At 41.4% G+C, this 13,309-nt stretch overlaps 1 protein-coding gene across 4 annotated transcripts in view; it reads right to left on the reverse strand.

The window, feature by feature from the left end:
• Positions 1 to 13,309, reverse strand: part of svild (supervillin d) — a 114,012-nt gene that overhangs the window by 44,811 nt on the left and 55,892 nt on the right. For 3 of the 4 annotated variants that reach the window (XM_060939778.1, XM_060939780.1, XM_060939779.1), the window contains exons 4-5: positions 5,154 to 5,218; positions 3,782 to 3,906 (exon numbers count right to left, since the gene is read on the reverse strand). In XM_060939778.1, coding sequence (XP_060795761.1) covers positions 3,782 to 3,906; positions 5,154 to 5,218 — 190 coding nt within the window. The remainder of the gene's footprint in view (positions 1 to 3,781; positions 3,907 to 5,153; positions 5,219 to 13,309) is intronic. The other variant, XM_060939781.1, reaches the window with a different exon arrangement.

Raw genomic sequence — 13,309 nt, forward strand, 5'->3', positions numbered from 1 at the left:
GATCTGCCCCTCCTCCCCCCTCTGCCCCCTGTCACATATTCTGCACGTACACCCCCCTGCCCCCCCTTCAGCATCTGACATCATGTCACCCTCACAGTTCCCCCCCCAACACACACACACACACACACACACACACACATACATACACATACTCTCAACATTCATAAACACACTGAACTCAGTGTCTGCACATTTCACTTTACCTCACTCATTTGCACTATTCCGCACTACCTCACCTTAACAGCTAATAGTTTATTGTTTATACTATTTATTTCATGTTTACCTGCTATACCTCAAGTGCCCTTGACTGTTTATTTTATGTCCTTTTGCTCCAATTTATGTGTGTGTGTGTGTGTGTGTGTGTGTGTGTGTGTGTGTGTGTGTGTGTGTGTGTGTGTGTGTGTGTGTGTGAGTGTTTAGTCTATGTCTATTTCTTATCTAGAGTGTTTATACTGTTTATTTCATTTATTCTGTTTTTATTTATTGCATTGCCTGTTTGCACCATGGGTCAGAGAGGACTGAAATTTCATCTGTGCTGTATGTCGAGCATGTATAGCATATTTAACAATAAAGTTGACTTGACTTGACTTAAGCAAGTTGAAGATGAAATGATCTCCAAAAGGCATAAAGTTAAAGATGACTCATTCTCTTTATATTTTAAGCAAAAACATTTTTTTTTTAAATTTTCATCTTTTACATTTTCAAAATTACAAAAAAGGAAAAGGACCCAAAGCAAAAGTTTGGGCACCCTGCATGGTTAATACCTAGTAACACACCCTTTGGCAAGTATCACAACTTGTAAACACTTTTTGTAGCCAGCTAATAATCATTCAGTTCTTAGGGATTTTCACACATTCGTCCTTGCAAAAGCCTTCCAGTTCTACAAGTTTCTTGGGCTGTCTTGCATGCACTGCTCTTTTGAGATCTATCCACAGATTTTCAATGATGTTTAGGTCAGGGGACTGTGAGGGCCAGGGCAAAACCTTCAGCTTGTGCCTCTTGAGGTATTCCATTGTAGAGTCTGAGGTGTGTTTTGGATCATCGTCTTATTGTAGGACCCACCCTCTTTTTAACTTCAACTTTTTTACAGATGGTGTGATGTTTGCTTCCAGAATTTGCTGGTATTTATTTGAATCCAATGAAATGTGCCCTGTGCCACTGGCTGCAACACAACCCCAAAACATGATCGATCCACACCCATGCTTCAGAGTTGGAGAGGTGTTCTTTTCCTGGAATTTGGCACCCTTTTTTCTCCAAACATACCTTTGCACATTGTGGCCAAAAAGTTCTATTTTGATTTCATCAGTCCACAGGACTTGTTTCCAAAATGCATCAGGCTTATTTAGATGTTCATTTGCAAACTTCAGACGCTAAATTTTGTGGCTAGGACGCAGGAACGGTTTTCTTCTGATGACTCTCCTATGAAGGTCATATTTGTTCAGTTGTCGCTGCATAGTAGAACAGTGCACCACCACTCCAGGGTCTGCTAAATCTTTCTGAAGGCCTTTTGCAGTCAAACGGGTTTTTATTTGCCTTTCTAGCAATCGAACGAGCAGTTCTTTCAGAAAGTTTTCTTCATCTTCCAGACCTCACCTTGATCTCCACTGTTTCTGTTAACTGCCATTTCTTAATAACATTACGATCTGAGGAAACAGCTACCTGAAAACACTTTGCTACGTTCTTGTAGCCTTCTCCTGCTTTGTGAGCATCAATTATTTTATTATTCAGAATGGGAGGGAGTTGCTTAGTGGAGCCCATGGCTGTTGATTTTAGGGACAAGTTTGAAGAGTCAGAGAATTTATACAGCTTTGAAATCTGCATCATCTGACCTTTCCTAACGAAGAATTTGAACAAGCCACAGCTCAATAAGCTAATTAAGGTCTGGAACCCTGGTAAAAGTTACCTGAGAACTCAAATGTATTAGGGTGCCCAAACTTTCGCATGGTGTTCCTTTTCTTTTTTCACTCTCCAATTGTACAAAACAAAAATAATACACAAATCTTGCAGAAAACGCTGAAAAGAAATGTGTCGTCTTTACCCTTATGCCTTTTGGTGATCAGTTCATCTTCTGCTCACTTAACTATTCACAGTAACAGACATTTTCAGTAAGGGTGCCCAAACTTTTGCATGCTACTGTATACTATAGCAAACTGTCAACAGTTACAATTTTTAATTTATTAACAACACATGGCACTTTTTTAACGGTTTATAGTTACATTTCATGTTAAGGACTGCCTGTTAGTGTTTACGCTATAAACAGACATTCCTTCACCAGCCTCTCCTTGGGTTTTCTTTCTTGAAGTTAATGAGACAAAAAAAATGCAGTTGACTGAGAAACTCCTCTTTCCTGTTGAGTCTTTTTTTTCCGTGTTGAGAAACGTATTGGCTGTTACAAAGCACTGACACCCGATACTCCTTACATAAATGTTACATAAACGTCTCCTAACAGAAAATGTCACCATATCAATAATTACACATTTTTCTTTGTTGAACAACACTTTTTTATTATTGTTAGGCTTAGATTATGTTGAGCATCTGCCATCCAAAGCTGGAAACAATATCCTATTAGTACTAAGGCATTCTATCTAAAAATTAACTTGTCATTTATATTACAGCCAGAGTTACAGTCAGAGCCATGATGCTGTAAAAATGACCTTCTGATATGAGAATACAGCCATGCTGTGGTATAAACACAATTAACATACAATATAACATGGCATTTTTGAGAGCTGTTTTTATAAATGAATTTAAAGTTATGTATTGTATAACTTTTAGTGCATTATGTCTGTGAGTCTTATAGCCTCATCTAGGAGTAGGCTATGAGTTTTGGAGTCGTCTTGCCACTGTAGTCCAAGGCCACTGTACCGTTGTGCCTATCACACAGTGGATAAGAAAATGTATTCAGTGTGTGCAACTGTCCAAAAAAACCACAGGCTCACATTCATTCATATTAACTCGCATGCTTTAATCAGCTATTGGTCATTAATCTCAAAACTGCAATAAAGCAACATGAAAAACGGCCAGCTTTGTGACATCATTTTTTACTTTGCAGACGTGATGTAAACGCATAACGCATAAATCTGGCCTTGGATCTGTCCTATCTAAAGGTCTCAAATTCATGAAAGAGCTTAATATTGAAATTAGCTGACAGTATGGAATAATTTTTTATATAGTGCACTACAGAAATGGATGAATAAAACCCAGACACACTGTATTTCAGCTCTAGTGAGTGTCCCAGAGTCCCATGTGGCTTTGCTAGAGCCAATCAGGCAATACAGGCAGGCTCAGGATTTCACATTGCAAAGCAGTGAGAGACACAGAGCAGATCTCCTTTCCTGCAGTGCAATGAGAACCAGACTTGCAAGCGTCTTCTGACTCAGCTTCTGGTATGACTGCCGATGAACAAATGCCAATCATATTCTGAAATGTCATTACCTCACGCATCATTATCTCATAAGAGACATCTAGACGCACTCACAGACGCAGAATAAGACTCGGATAGAAAAACAGGTTGTACTGTATCTGGCTTCAAATAGAGATGCCTATCTGTCAGGAATTCTGCAAGAAGCTGCTACAAGTGTAACCCATAATTAACCCTTTTCTACAGAACAGGAAATACATTACAGCAAAAGAACCGCAGGGGGTAATGAACCACAATTACCCTGACTGTATAACTAAGGATCATATGATTTAGGAAGGAAAGGTGGAATGCCACAGATTAGTCCAAACACACCAGCCAGGATGAACATTTCTCAGCCATGTTCTGTCCTGTTTTACTTACCTGACTTTAGCTGGCCTATCCTGAGTGCTGATTGGCTCTTTATATCTGTTGGCACGGTGACCCTCCTGTATGGTTTCCTCTGAGATGGCCTTTGAGCTGGACGAGGTTTCAGGTGTCTCCAAATCCTAGTAGAGAGACAGAAAGAGGGAGAAAGCCAGAGAAAGGAAGAATATTAAATAAAGGGTGGAACAGAGTGGAACGATGGGTACTTTCCACATCAAAACAAAACTCCAGAGTCAGGCCATTCAACAGCTCTACAATTAGCCATTCAGTCTAAGGATGAAAAAAAAATCCCTCACACAGCCATACTGGGCATAGCAAGAGGGACTCAGCAGGGCTTCCTAGAGATAGACCAACCCCCAAACACACACACACACAAAAACCCCATGAGAAAAAAAAACTTAAAGTCTTAAGCTGAATGAGAATAAATGGCAGTTAAGAAAGGGCAGAGAGGTCGGGTAGAGTGAATCATGGTGGAGCCAGAGATAGAGAACTTGAGAAAGATTGAGAAAGAGATAGAGAGAGAAGAAAAAGGAAGGAGACCTCTATCATACGCAACAAAATGATCACTCATAACCTCTTTGGAGGAGCTGAAACATTGCCAAACTGATGAAAAAACGCTACTTTTTTTTGCCAAGTGTGAAGCCAAAACAAAACAATGTCCAGAGGTTGACAAATGAGATTCCCAAAAGTCTAGGATGGAGATTTTGATGTCATCCATATTGTAACAGCCAAAACAGTCATCTGGGGTAAATGTACATATCGTTAAAAAAGGATTGATGGGTCTTTGCAAGGATAATCTAAAAAAGTTTGAATAAAGGCCAGACATTGTCCTCAAAAATATATTTGGAGACACTTATCCAAGCTCTTAACACAATACACTCATGTCTGAAAAGATCTTCTAATGATCATGATTCCATCATGACTTGACCACTATGTTGGGGAAATGAAGACCACGAACAATAGTAAAGGTAGGTTTATGTGTAAAACTTTCAAATCCCCAGGCAAAAATGGCTGAAAGGCTAATCTTTACAACAACAGCAACAATGCATCTCGGGGGGGGGGGGGGGGGGGGGCATTGCTGCTCTAAACCTGCAAGCAATAATGTGTCTTCTCACTAATAAACGAGGGATAATCGTTGCTGCAATTGAAGGGCTTATTTCCAAAACCTGCTAAGTTCATTTATATTCATAGACTGAGCAGGTTTTGGAAATAAGCCCTTAAATTCCTGATAAGGTCTTCAAATGCCTTTCATTAAAACAAAGCAGTAAGAGTATAATAAAGCTCTAATAAGTGCAGCAGTGGAACAGAGCAGGATATCAGAAGAAGAACCGTAAGAAACTGGCACGTTGGGCAAACTCCACCCACTTACTTTACAGCGAGACATCCTGGCAGATGCACTCGTCCTAAAGCTGTCATCTTCTTCATCATCAGCTGCTGACGCACAAAGAAAAACAAAATATGTTACGCTGCTGTTTTATCTACATCCTGCAATTTGTATTCATTTTGTAAGAAACAAATGGATGGCATGCAAAACAGTTCTGGTTCATTTTCAACTTGGATATGTTCTCAGTTCTAACCTATTGGATCTTAATGCAAATGCAAAAATTAATAAGGAAATAAATGACAAACAATAAAAATGCAAAAATAAAAAGTGAAAGATCGTAGTGTTACTGTGTGTGGGTGCAGCAAATATTTTCATAATTTTTTTCTTCACATTAGAACAAAAAAAAAGAGTTGTTTTTAAATGAATACATTATTAAGAGGTTTGTTTAAAGGGGAACTGAAGTCATTTTTAAACTTGCTTTATTTCTTAATTAGCGTGTTATTCAATTCAGTTTTCGGTTTTATTAACCTTATATCATGACTTGTATCGGCATTTTATATTACGCTTATCGGCCTTTTCGGTTTTTAGCCATGTTGAATGTAGTTCATATGGTCCACAGCAGGCGTCGCTTATCCGCGCGATCTTCACGAGACTTGTGCGAGACTTCAAACGTGAAGTGTCAGCACCGCCATTTTGAAAACTGTTTACACAGCGGCCATATCGCCATATCATTCCAATTTAGATTAATTTCGAGATTTGCCAGCTTCATCAGTGATGGAGATTATTCCATAAGACTTCGAACCAATGTGGAGTAGAGAAGAGTTGGAAAGACGACAGGATAAGGACGAGTCCGTCGCACTGGTATTTACGTCATTACTGTCGCACAATTAAAACGTACCAGATCAGGCGGCTGGTCGGTTTTCAAAATAATAAATACATGCATGTATTTTTGTGATAAATACACATTATACTGAGCGCATTTCCCACATAATCCTCACTAAGGTTTCGGACAGCACTACAAAATGACGTCCCCACTATATAGTGAGCAGGGAGGGATTTCGGACACAGGGAAAACTTCCGGCTTGATTACGTCAGCATTCGAAGGAGGGCGCGCGCGTCTTTTGACAACGTTGGCAGATGTTGATCACTTTGATTTCCACTGTACATTTTACTTCCGTCCTACGATGTCTTGTACAGGTCTCAACAAATTTCGTTTATGGCCATTGCTTTGACATCTCATCTCATCTCATTATCTCTAGCTGCTTTATCCTGTCCTACAGGGTCGCAGGCAAGCTGGAGCCTATCCCAGCTGACTACGGGTGAAAGGCGGGGTACACCCTGGACAAGTCGTCAGGTTATCGCAGGGCTGACACATAGACACTGACAACCATTCACGCTCACATTCACATTCACACCTACGGTCAATTTAGAGCCACCAATTAGCCTAACCTGCATGCCTTTGGACTGTGGGGGAAACCGGAGCACCCGGAGGAAACTGGAGCACCCGGAGGAAACCCACACGGACACGGAGAGAACATGCAAACTCCACACAGAAAGGCCCTCGCCAGCCACTGGGCTTGAACCCAGGATCTTCTTGCTGTGAGGTGACAGTGCTAACCACTACACCACCGTGCCACCCCCCAATGAAGGTCTCAAAAATGAATTTGATTGTGAACAAACTGTAGGCACAGGCGAGTGACAGGAGTGCTCAGTGCTCACTGAAATGAAGTGCTCTCACATGCGACAGTGAAGTGTGCATTCGCATTTCACTTCTCCATGCATCCATGTCTTTGTGCACACAATTCATTGTACCTACTGCTCATTTTTAATGGTTGCACTCACTAATACTGCTCTGCACGCTCACTTTGGCCATCCTGACAGTCTGTATTATGCCAGGATCAGACTCAACGATATTTTTGTCTTTCACAATGGTCACCATGTCAGATTAGGCAATCATAGTGCCATAAAGTCTTGCTGTGTCTTACGTAGTTGGGAGACTGGCAACACTACAAGTTTCACCCAGACCAATCATCAGTCATGGTTCATGTCCTTGCTTGTCGTTGGGGAGGACAGTCAAGAAATTATCAATCATGGCTAGAGAAGGAACATCAAAGAACACGTTGTAGGAGGTGTCAAACTAGGTGAGAAAATACATAAAATTCTCACATGCTAAACTTTTTGTCGGGGTGTCATGGGTGTTCTTTGATTATGTTACACTACAAGGCCTGTTCATCATTCCCAAAGTTCATATTCAGGCCCACGCTGGAAATTTGTTGGCTATGACAAAATCTTGTACAAATCAGGCTGAATTTGTGTAATCTGATCCTGGCATGAAGGATACTGTTTACACACCATGCATAACATCAAATTTCACTTCGATTTCAGGTTGATTTGTAGTGTCAAAAATAACTGACTGGCTGACAGAATGTACAACAGACGTGTTTTCTGTCCCCTAGTGTGTTTTGGCAGGTGTTTACTCATGTCAGTGTTTATACGAGGGTAAGTCAAAAAGTTCTAAGACAGATGTTATAATTTCAAAAGGTGTGAAAGACATCCCCAGAATTCTACAAAGAAGGAATTCTCCGATGGAAACACCGCTTGCAGAAGTCTTTAGACTTAAATGGAGGATATGTAGAGAAATAGCTTTGTTATTTTCATAAATAAAGATTTTTTTCAATTTGTCTTAGAACTTTTTGACTTACCCTCGTATATGCGATACAATATTTAATAGGTTTTAATAGACATTTCTATCAAATTGATTACATACAATGCTCTGTTCATGTTCCTCCAGCGTATATCCTGAGTCCAGTGTCTAGTCAGAGACATTATACGGGAGGAGACAAACCACTTTAAAAATCCTGAATAGAAATCTATGGGAAAAGTCTGTAACACCAAATTTGGCGGTTGTATGCACATATCCTGCACCTCTCCCCAATAAACCAAAGGTCTATAGAACCCAGAAACATATGAAGCCAATTGTTTTGTTGCACTAACACAAGCGCACAGTTGTGCATGCGTAGTAGAAGTATAGTGATCACGTAGCAACCTTGTGCATGTGTAGTTGAAGTATAACCTGTGGAGGAAAAAGCTTTTTAAATATTTTTTTGGGGCAAAGTCACAAAATGTTTAAGTGTGTGTGTGTGTGTGTGTGTGTGTTTTTTTTTAACTCAGATTTGACTGCTGATTCAGTGCATGCAGTTTTTATGACCTGGTGGCCATGGAAAGTGCAGTTATGGCTCGATTTCTCAATTTCATTTCAATAGAGGCCTGATCTTGATAGCACGGAATAATTACCAAGATGGCTGCTGAGTGGTGAAACAGGCCTATAAGGACTTTGTTCTGGCTCACATTTAATATCCACAATCAGGTTGCTTGTTTTAATTTGTTCAGATAAAATAATATAATTCAGTCAGTTGTACAGTGTTTAATTAATAGTTGGGTATAGGAGCGTATATTAGCATGAAGTAAGAGTCATAAGTGATGAACATCCACAAAATCTGACTGTAAGAAAAGCTTAATTTGAAGTAAGAAATCCTTGTTATAAAGTAATGCAAGTGCAAATTCAGTATAAAAATCTCATTGCACTGGCAGATTTCTAGTGCCACACCCCACTGTGTTACTCCATCCACATTTGTACAGGCATATGCATTTCTTACCATGAAAAAAGGAAATGACAGGACTGACACCCAAACAAATTAGCTTACACTGGTATTATCCTACTAGGTTATGGTTGCACAAAAACAGAACCCCTGATGTTTTAAGGAATCTAGATCTCTGGTGGTGTAGTGGTTAGCACTGTCGCCTCACAACAAGAAGGTTCTGGGTTCGAGCCCAGTGGCCGACGAGGGCCTTTCTGTGTGGAGTTTGCATATTCTCCCCGTGTCTGTGCGGGTTTCCTCTGGATGCTCCGGTTTCCCCCACAGTTCAAAGACACATGGTTAGGTTAACATGGGGCAGCTATGGCCTGAGGTTGGGCTGAAGTGCCCTTGAGCAAGGGCACCTAACCCACAACTGCTCCCCGGGTGCTGTAGCATAGCTGCTCACTGCTCTGGGTATGTATGTGTGTGTGCTCATTGCTCACTTGTGTGTGTTCACTGCTTCAGATGGGTTAAATTTCACTGTGTGTTTAAGTCTGTACATGTGAGAAATAAAGTCTTCTTGGCTTGGCTTGTTCTAAAGTCTATGGGGGCTACACACTTGGGCGCACTGCTCAAACTTTAATAAGCGATAGAACAGGTGATAAGTGATGTGAGCAGTTCACTGTGAACCTGAATAATACATCACACTGGTCATTCCTGTGCATGTTCTCTTCCAGCCAGATGAATCTCATCTTCAAGTCTAATCTTAGAGCATTGTGGGGGTTTTAGTCCATATTTTTGACCATGGTCATAATGTGCATTAAATCACTATTTAACAATAAGCTGTGAAGCCAATGTGAAAATGTCACAGCTATATTGCAAATGACATACAGTCTAAAACTACGGTATACATGCCATTTGGAAGCAGCTGTGAAAGATTAGGAGTTACAGATCCAGCTGTGTGTATGTGTGTGTGTTCTGCGTGGGAACGCACTGACCCACAGCAGATGCCCATGTGATAGCATGGAAAGGGAGCTGCAGCGGCCCTGAGGATTAGCCAGTGTTTCATAGGTACTGGGATTAGTCTTGAGTTCTGTGCTTTGCTCCTGCTGAGAGAGCTAAAACTGACTGCGGTCCGGTCTGTGATGGGAATATCACATTTCTTCCCCAGAGAGGTGAAACATCATGCTTTAATTCCATACCAAACTTCACATCTATTCCTTCATCTCTCATTCTGTCTCTCCCTCCTTTCATTCTCTGTAATGAGAATGTGTGCGCTGAGTTAGCATTCCCCGTCCTGTAGGCGATATTTTCCACCAGCTTTGCTGCAGTGGAACAGATGAGAGGTGTGTGAGTCTCCGATGTGGTTCTGATTCCAAACTGTCAGCCAGACCTACTAAAGTGGGGATTCCCAAACAGCAGGCTAGTCTGCAATGCTATGACATTACTTTGCTTGCTCCACAACTTCACGCAGCCAACATGAGTGATAGTGAGAGTGAGAAAATACTGTCACATACCAAGCCAATGTTTAAGAACTTTTGCTAACCAAAGCTGACTGAGGATCACTTCTTCTTTGACCATCACTGATGGTTGTTAAGTACATGCATTCTGCATCTGAAAAGAAACGGCTTGCCATAATGTGAGGTGAAAACCGGAAGAATAGGGGTTACAAAATAATTTTTTTTTGTATTTTGCCTGCATACAGTAGTTGGCATCCACTTGTCCCTTTTGAGCAGAGGCTCACTGCAAATCAATACAAAGTTATTCTGATGGGAGTGGTCTCTCCACAGTAAAAAAAAAAGAGCTCACTGGTTTGAATGGCTTGATGAGTATGAAAATGCTGTAAATCATATGCTCCGGCCTTCACAACACCGTAAATCTTTGGGGAATTCTGGACTGACAGAACTCTTCACCGCCATTACCAAACTCCAACCCGAGGGAATCTTTTGTGCAGATATCAGCACAAGGAAAACTAACTGTTCAAATTAGACACCGTCGATGGAAAGACAGTTAAGATGAGAAAAGTGACATGGAAAATGGGTTATTTTGCCACTGAAGCACATGGGGATAGGTGGTGCTACACAATGTACTGCAGCCAGCCAGCAGGGGCGCTAGACCTTCCAGGTTGCTTCACTTTTTAGAGACTGTCCATGTTTTTTGGGGTTTTTTTTTTTTTACAGTCATTGATATGAACCAAATCAGTCACCCCAGTGTCATAATATCTTGTTTTACCATGTCATGTAGTAATAGAAGAAGAACAAGCCTTTAGTCACATATACTGTACAGCACAGTGAGATTATTTTCTCCACATATCACAGCTCGTTAGGAAGTTGGGGTCAGAGCCATTAACCCTCTCTGCTCAGCCATGAGACAGCGCCCCGAGAGCAGAGAGGGTTAAGGGCCTTGCTCAAGGGCCCAACAGTGGCAGCTTGGCAGTGCTGGTGCTTGGACCCCCAACCTCCAGATTAGAAACCCAAAGCCTTAACCGCTGAGCTTTAACCCTTAAAGGGAGCCTCCAGTGGATTTATTTTCAAACTTATTTTAAGTAAAAGCAGTCACAGATTTCAGAAATCAAACTTTCATTTTTGGAGACCAAATAGTGTTCGAGAAAAATGAATTTTCTTGAAAACGCCAGATGGGCTTCACGTATGCAATGACGCCAGGTAGCGGTCACTTAGAGCAACTCAGCTGTTTATATTCTCTGTTTACATCCTGGTTTTGCTAATTTTACAAGTATTTTAGAAGAAGCAGCAGCCTTTATTTGTCACATACACACCCAAGCACAGTGAAATTTGTCTTCTGCATTTAACCCATCAGAAGCAGTGAACACACGCATGCACACACACAAGTGAACACACACACATACCCAGAGCAGTGGGCAGCCATACTACAGCGCCCGGGGAGCAGTTAGGGGTTAGGTACAGTACCTTGCTCAAGGGCACTTCAGCCCAAGGCCACCCCATGTTTACCTAACCTACATGTCTTTAGACTGTGGGGGAAACCAGAGCACCCGGAGGAAACCCATGCAGACACAGGGAGAACATGCAAACTCCACACAGAAAGGCCCCTGTCAGACATGAGATTCGAACCCAGAACCTTCTTGCTGTGAGGAGACAGTGCTAACCACTGCACCACCGTGCCCAAATTTATCAGTTTTTTTTAATAAGTATGCCTCATTGTGTAGTATATAAATACCACAAAGATGCTAAAAAGAAAGTACAAGCTGGAACTAGACTGCATTTCCACAGAGAAAATGTCAAGTGTGCTTGCTCCGCTGTGGTAAAGTGTCAACGGCAGAAACTGGATCAGACATGAGACCTCGCGCTGCAAAATCTTTTTCACACTATGCACAGTATACACACACACTATCTGTAGATCATGTAAAAAAGATTTTACAGCATGAGGTCTCATGTGTGAGATATATATAAGTGGGTGTTTGCTCTGTGTTATCAGAATTGCTCTGCATATTCGTTTTGAATCACTCACAATTATAAACTGTACTACTCATAATGACTGAAGTTGGGAAATGCAGTGATTACCATTGTATCATCGGATTCTTGAGGTTATGTGGATGAAGCCTATACACTGAGTGCAGAATTATTAGGCAAGTGAGTATTTTGACCACAACATCCTTTTAATGCATGTTGTCCCACTCCAAGCTGTTTAGGCTTGAAAGCCTACTACCAATTAAGTATATCAGGTGCTGTGCATCTGTGTAATGAGAGGGGGTGTGGTCTAATGACATCAACACCCTATATCAGGTGTGCATAATTATTAGGCAACCTCTTTTCCTCTGGCAAAATGGGTCAGAAGAGAGATCTGATAGACTTTGAAAAGTATAAAATTGTGAGATGTCTTGCAGACGGATGCAGCACTCTTGAAATTGCGAAGATGTTGAAACGTGATCACCGAACAATCAAGCGTTTCATTGCAAATAGTCAACAGGGTCGAAAGAAGCATGTGGGGGAAAAAAAGGCGCAAAATAACTGCACATGATCTGCGGAAAATCAAGCGTGAAGCTAACAAGCAGCCATTAGCATCCAGTTCTGCCATATTCCAGAGTTGCAACATTCCTGGAGTGTCAAAGAGTACAAGGTGTGCAATACTGAGGGACATGGCCAAGGTAAGGAAGGCTGAAAAATGACCACCACTGAGTAAGGCACACAAGATAAAACGTCAAGACTGGGCCAAGAAATATCTTAAGACTGATTTTTCTAAGGTGCTGTGGTCTGATGAGATGAGAGTGACTCTTGATGGGCCAGATGGATGGGCCTGTGGCTGGATCAGTAATGGGCACAGAGCTCCACTCCGACGCCAGCAAGGTGGAGGTGGAGTACTGCTATGGGCTGGTATCATCAAAGACAAGCTTGTTGGACCTTTTCGAGTTGAGGATGGACTCAAACTCAACTCCCAGACCTACTGCCAGTTCCTGGAAGAAACCTTCTTCAAGCAGTGGTATAGGAAAAAGTCAGCATCTTTCAAGAACATGATTTTCATGCAGGATAATGCTCCATCTCATGCGTCCAAATACTCCACTGCGTGGCTAGCCAGTAAAGGTCTGAAAGGTGAAAAAATAATGACATGGCCCCCTTGTTCACTTGACCTAAACCCCATAGAGAACCT

Source organism: Neoarius graeffei, chromosome 14 (genome assembly GCF_027579695.1).
Source record: "Neoarius graeffei isolate fNeoGra1 chromosome 14, fNeoGra1.pri, whole genome shotgun sequence".
NCBI lineage: Eukaryota > Metazoa > Chordata > Actinopteri > Siluriformes > Ariidae > Neoarius > Neoarius graeffei.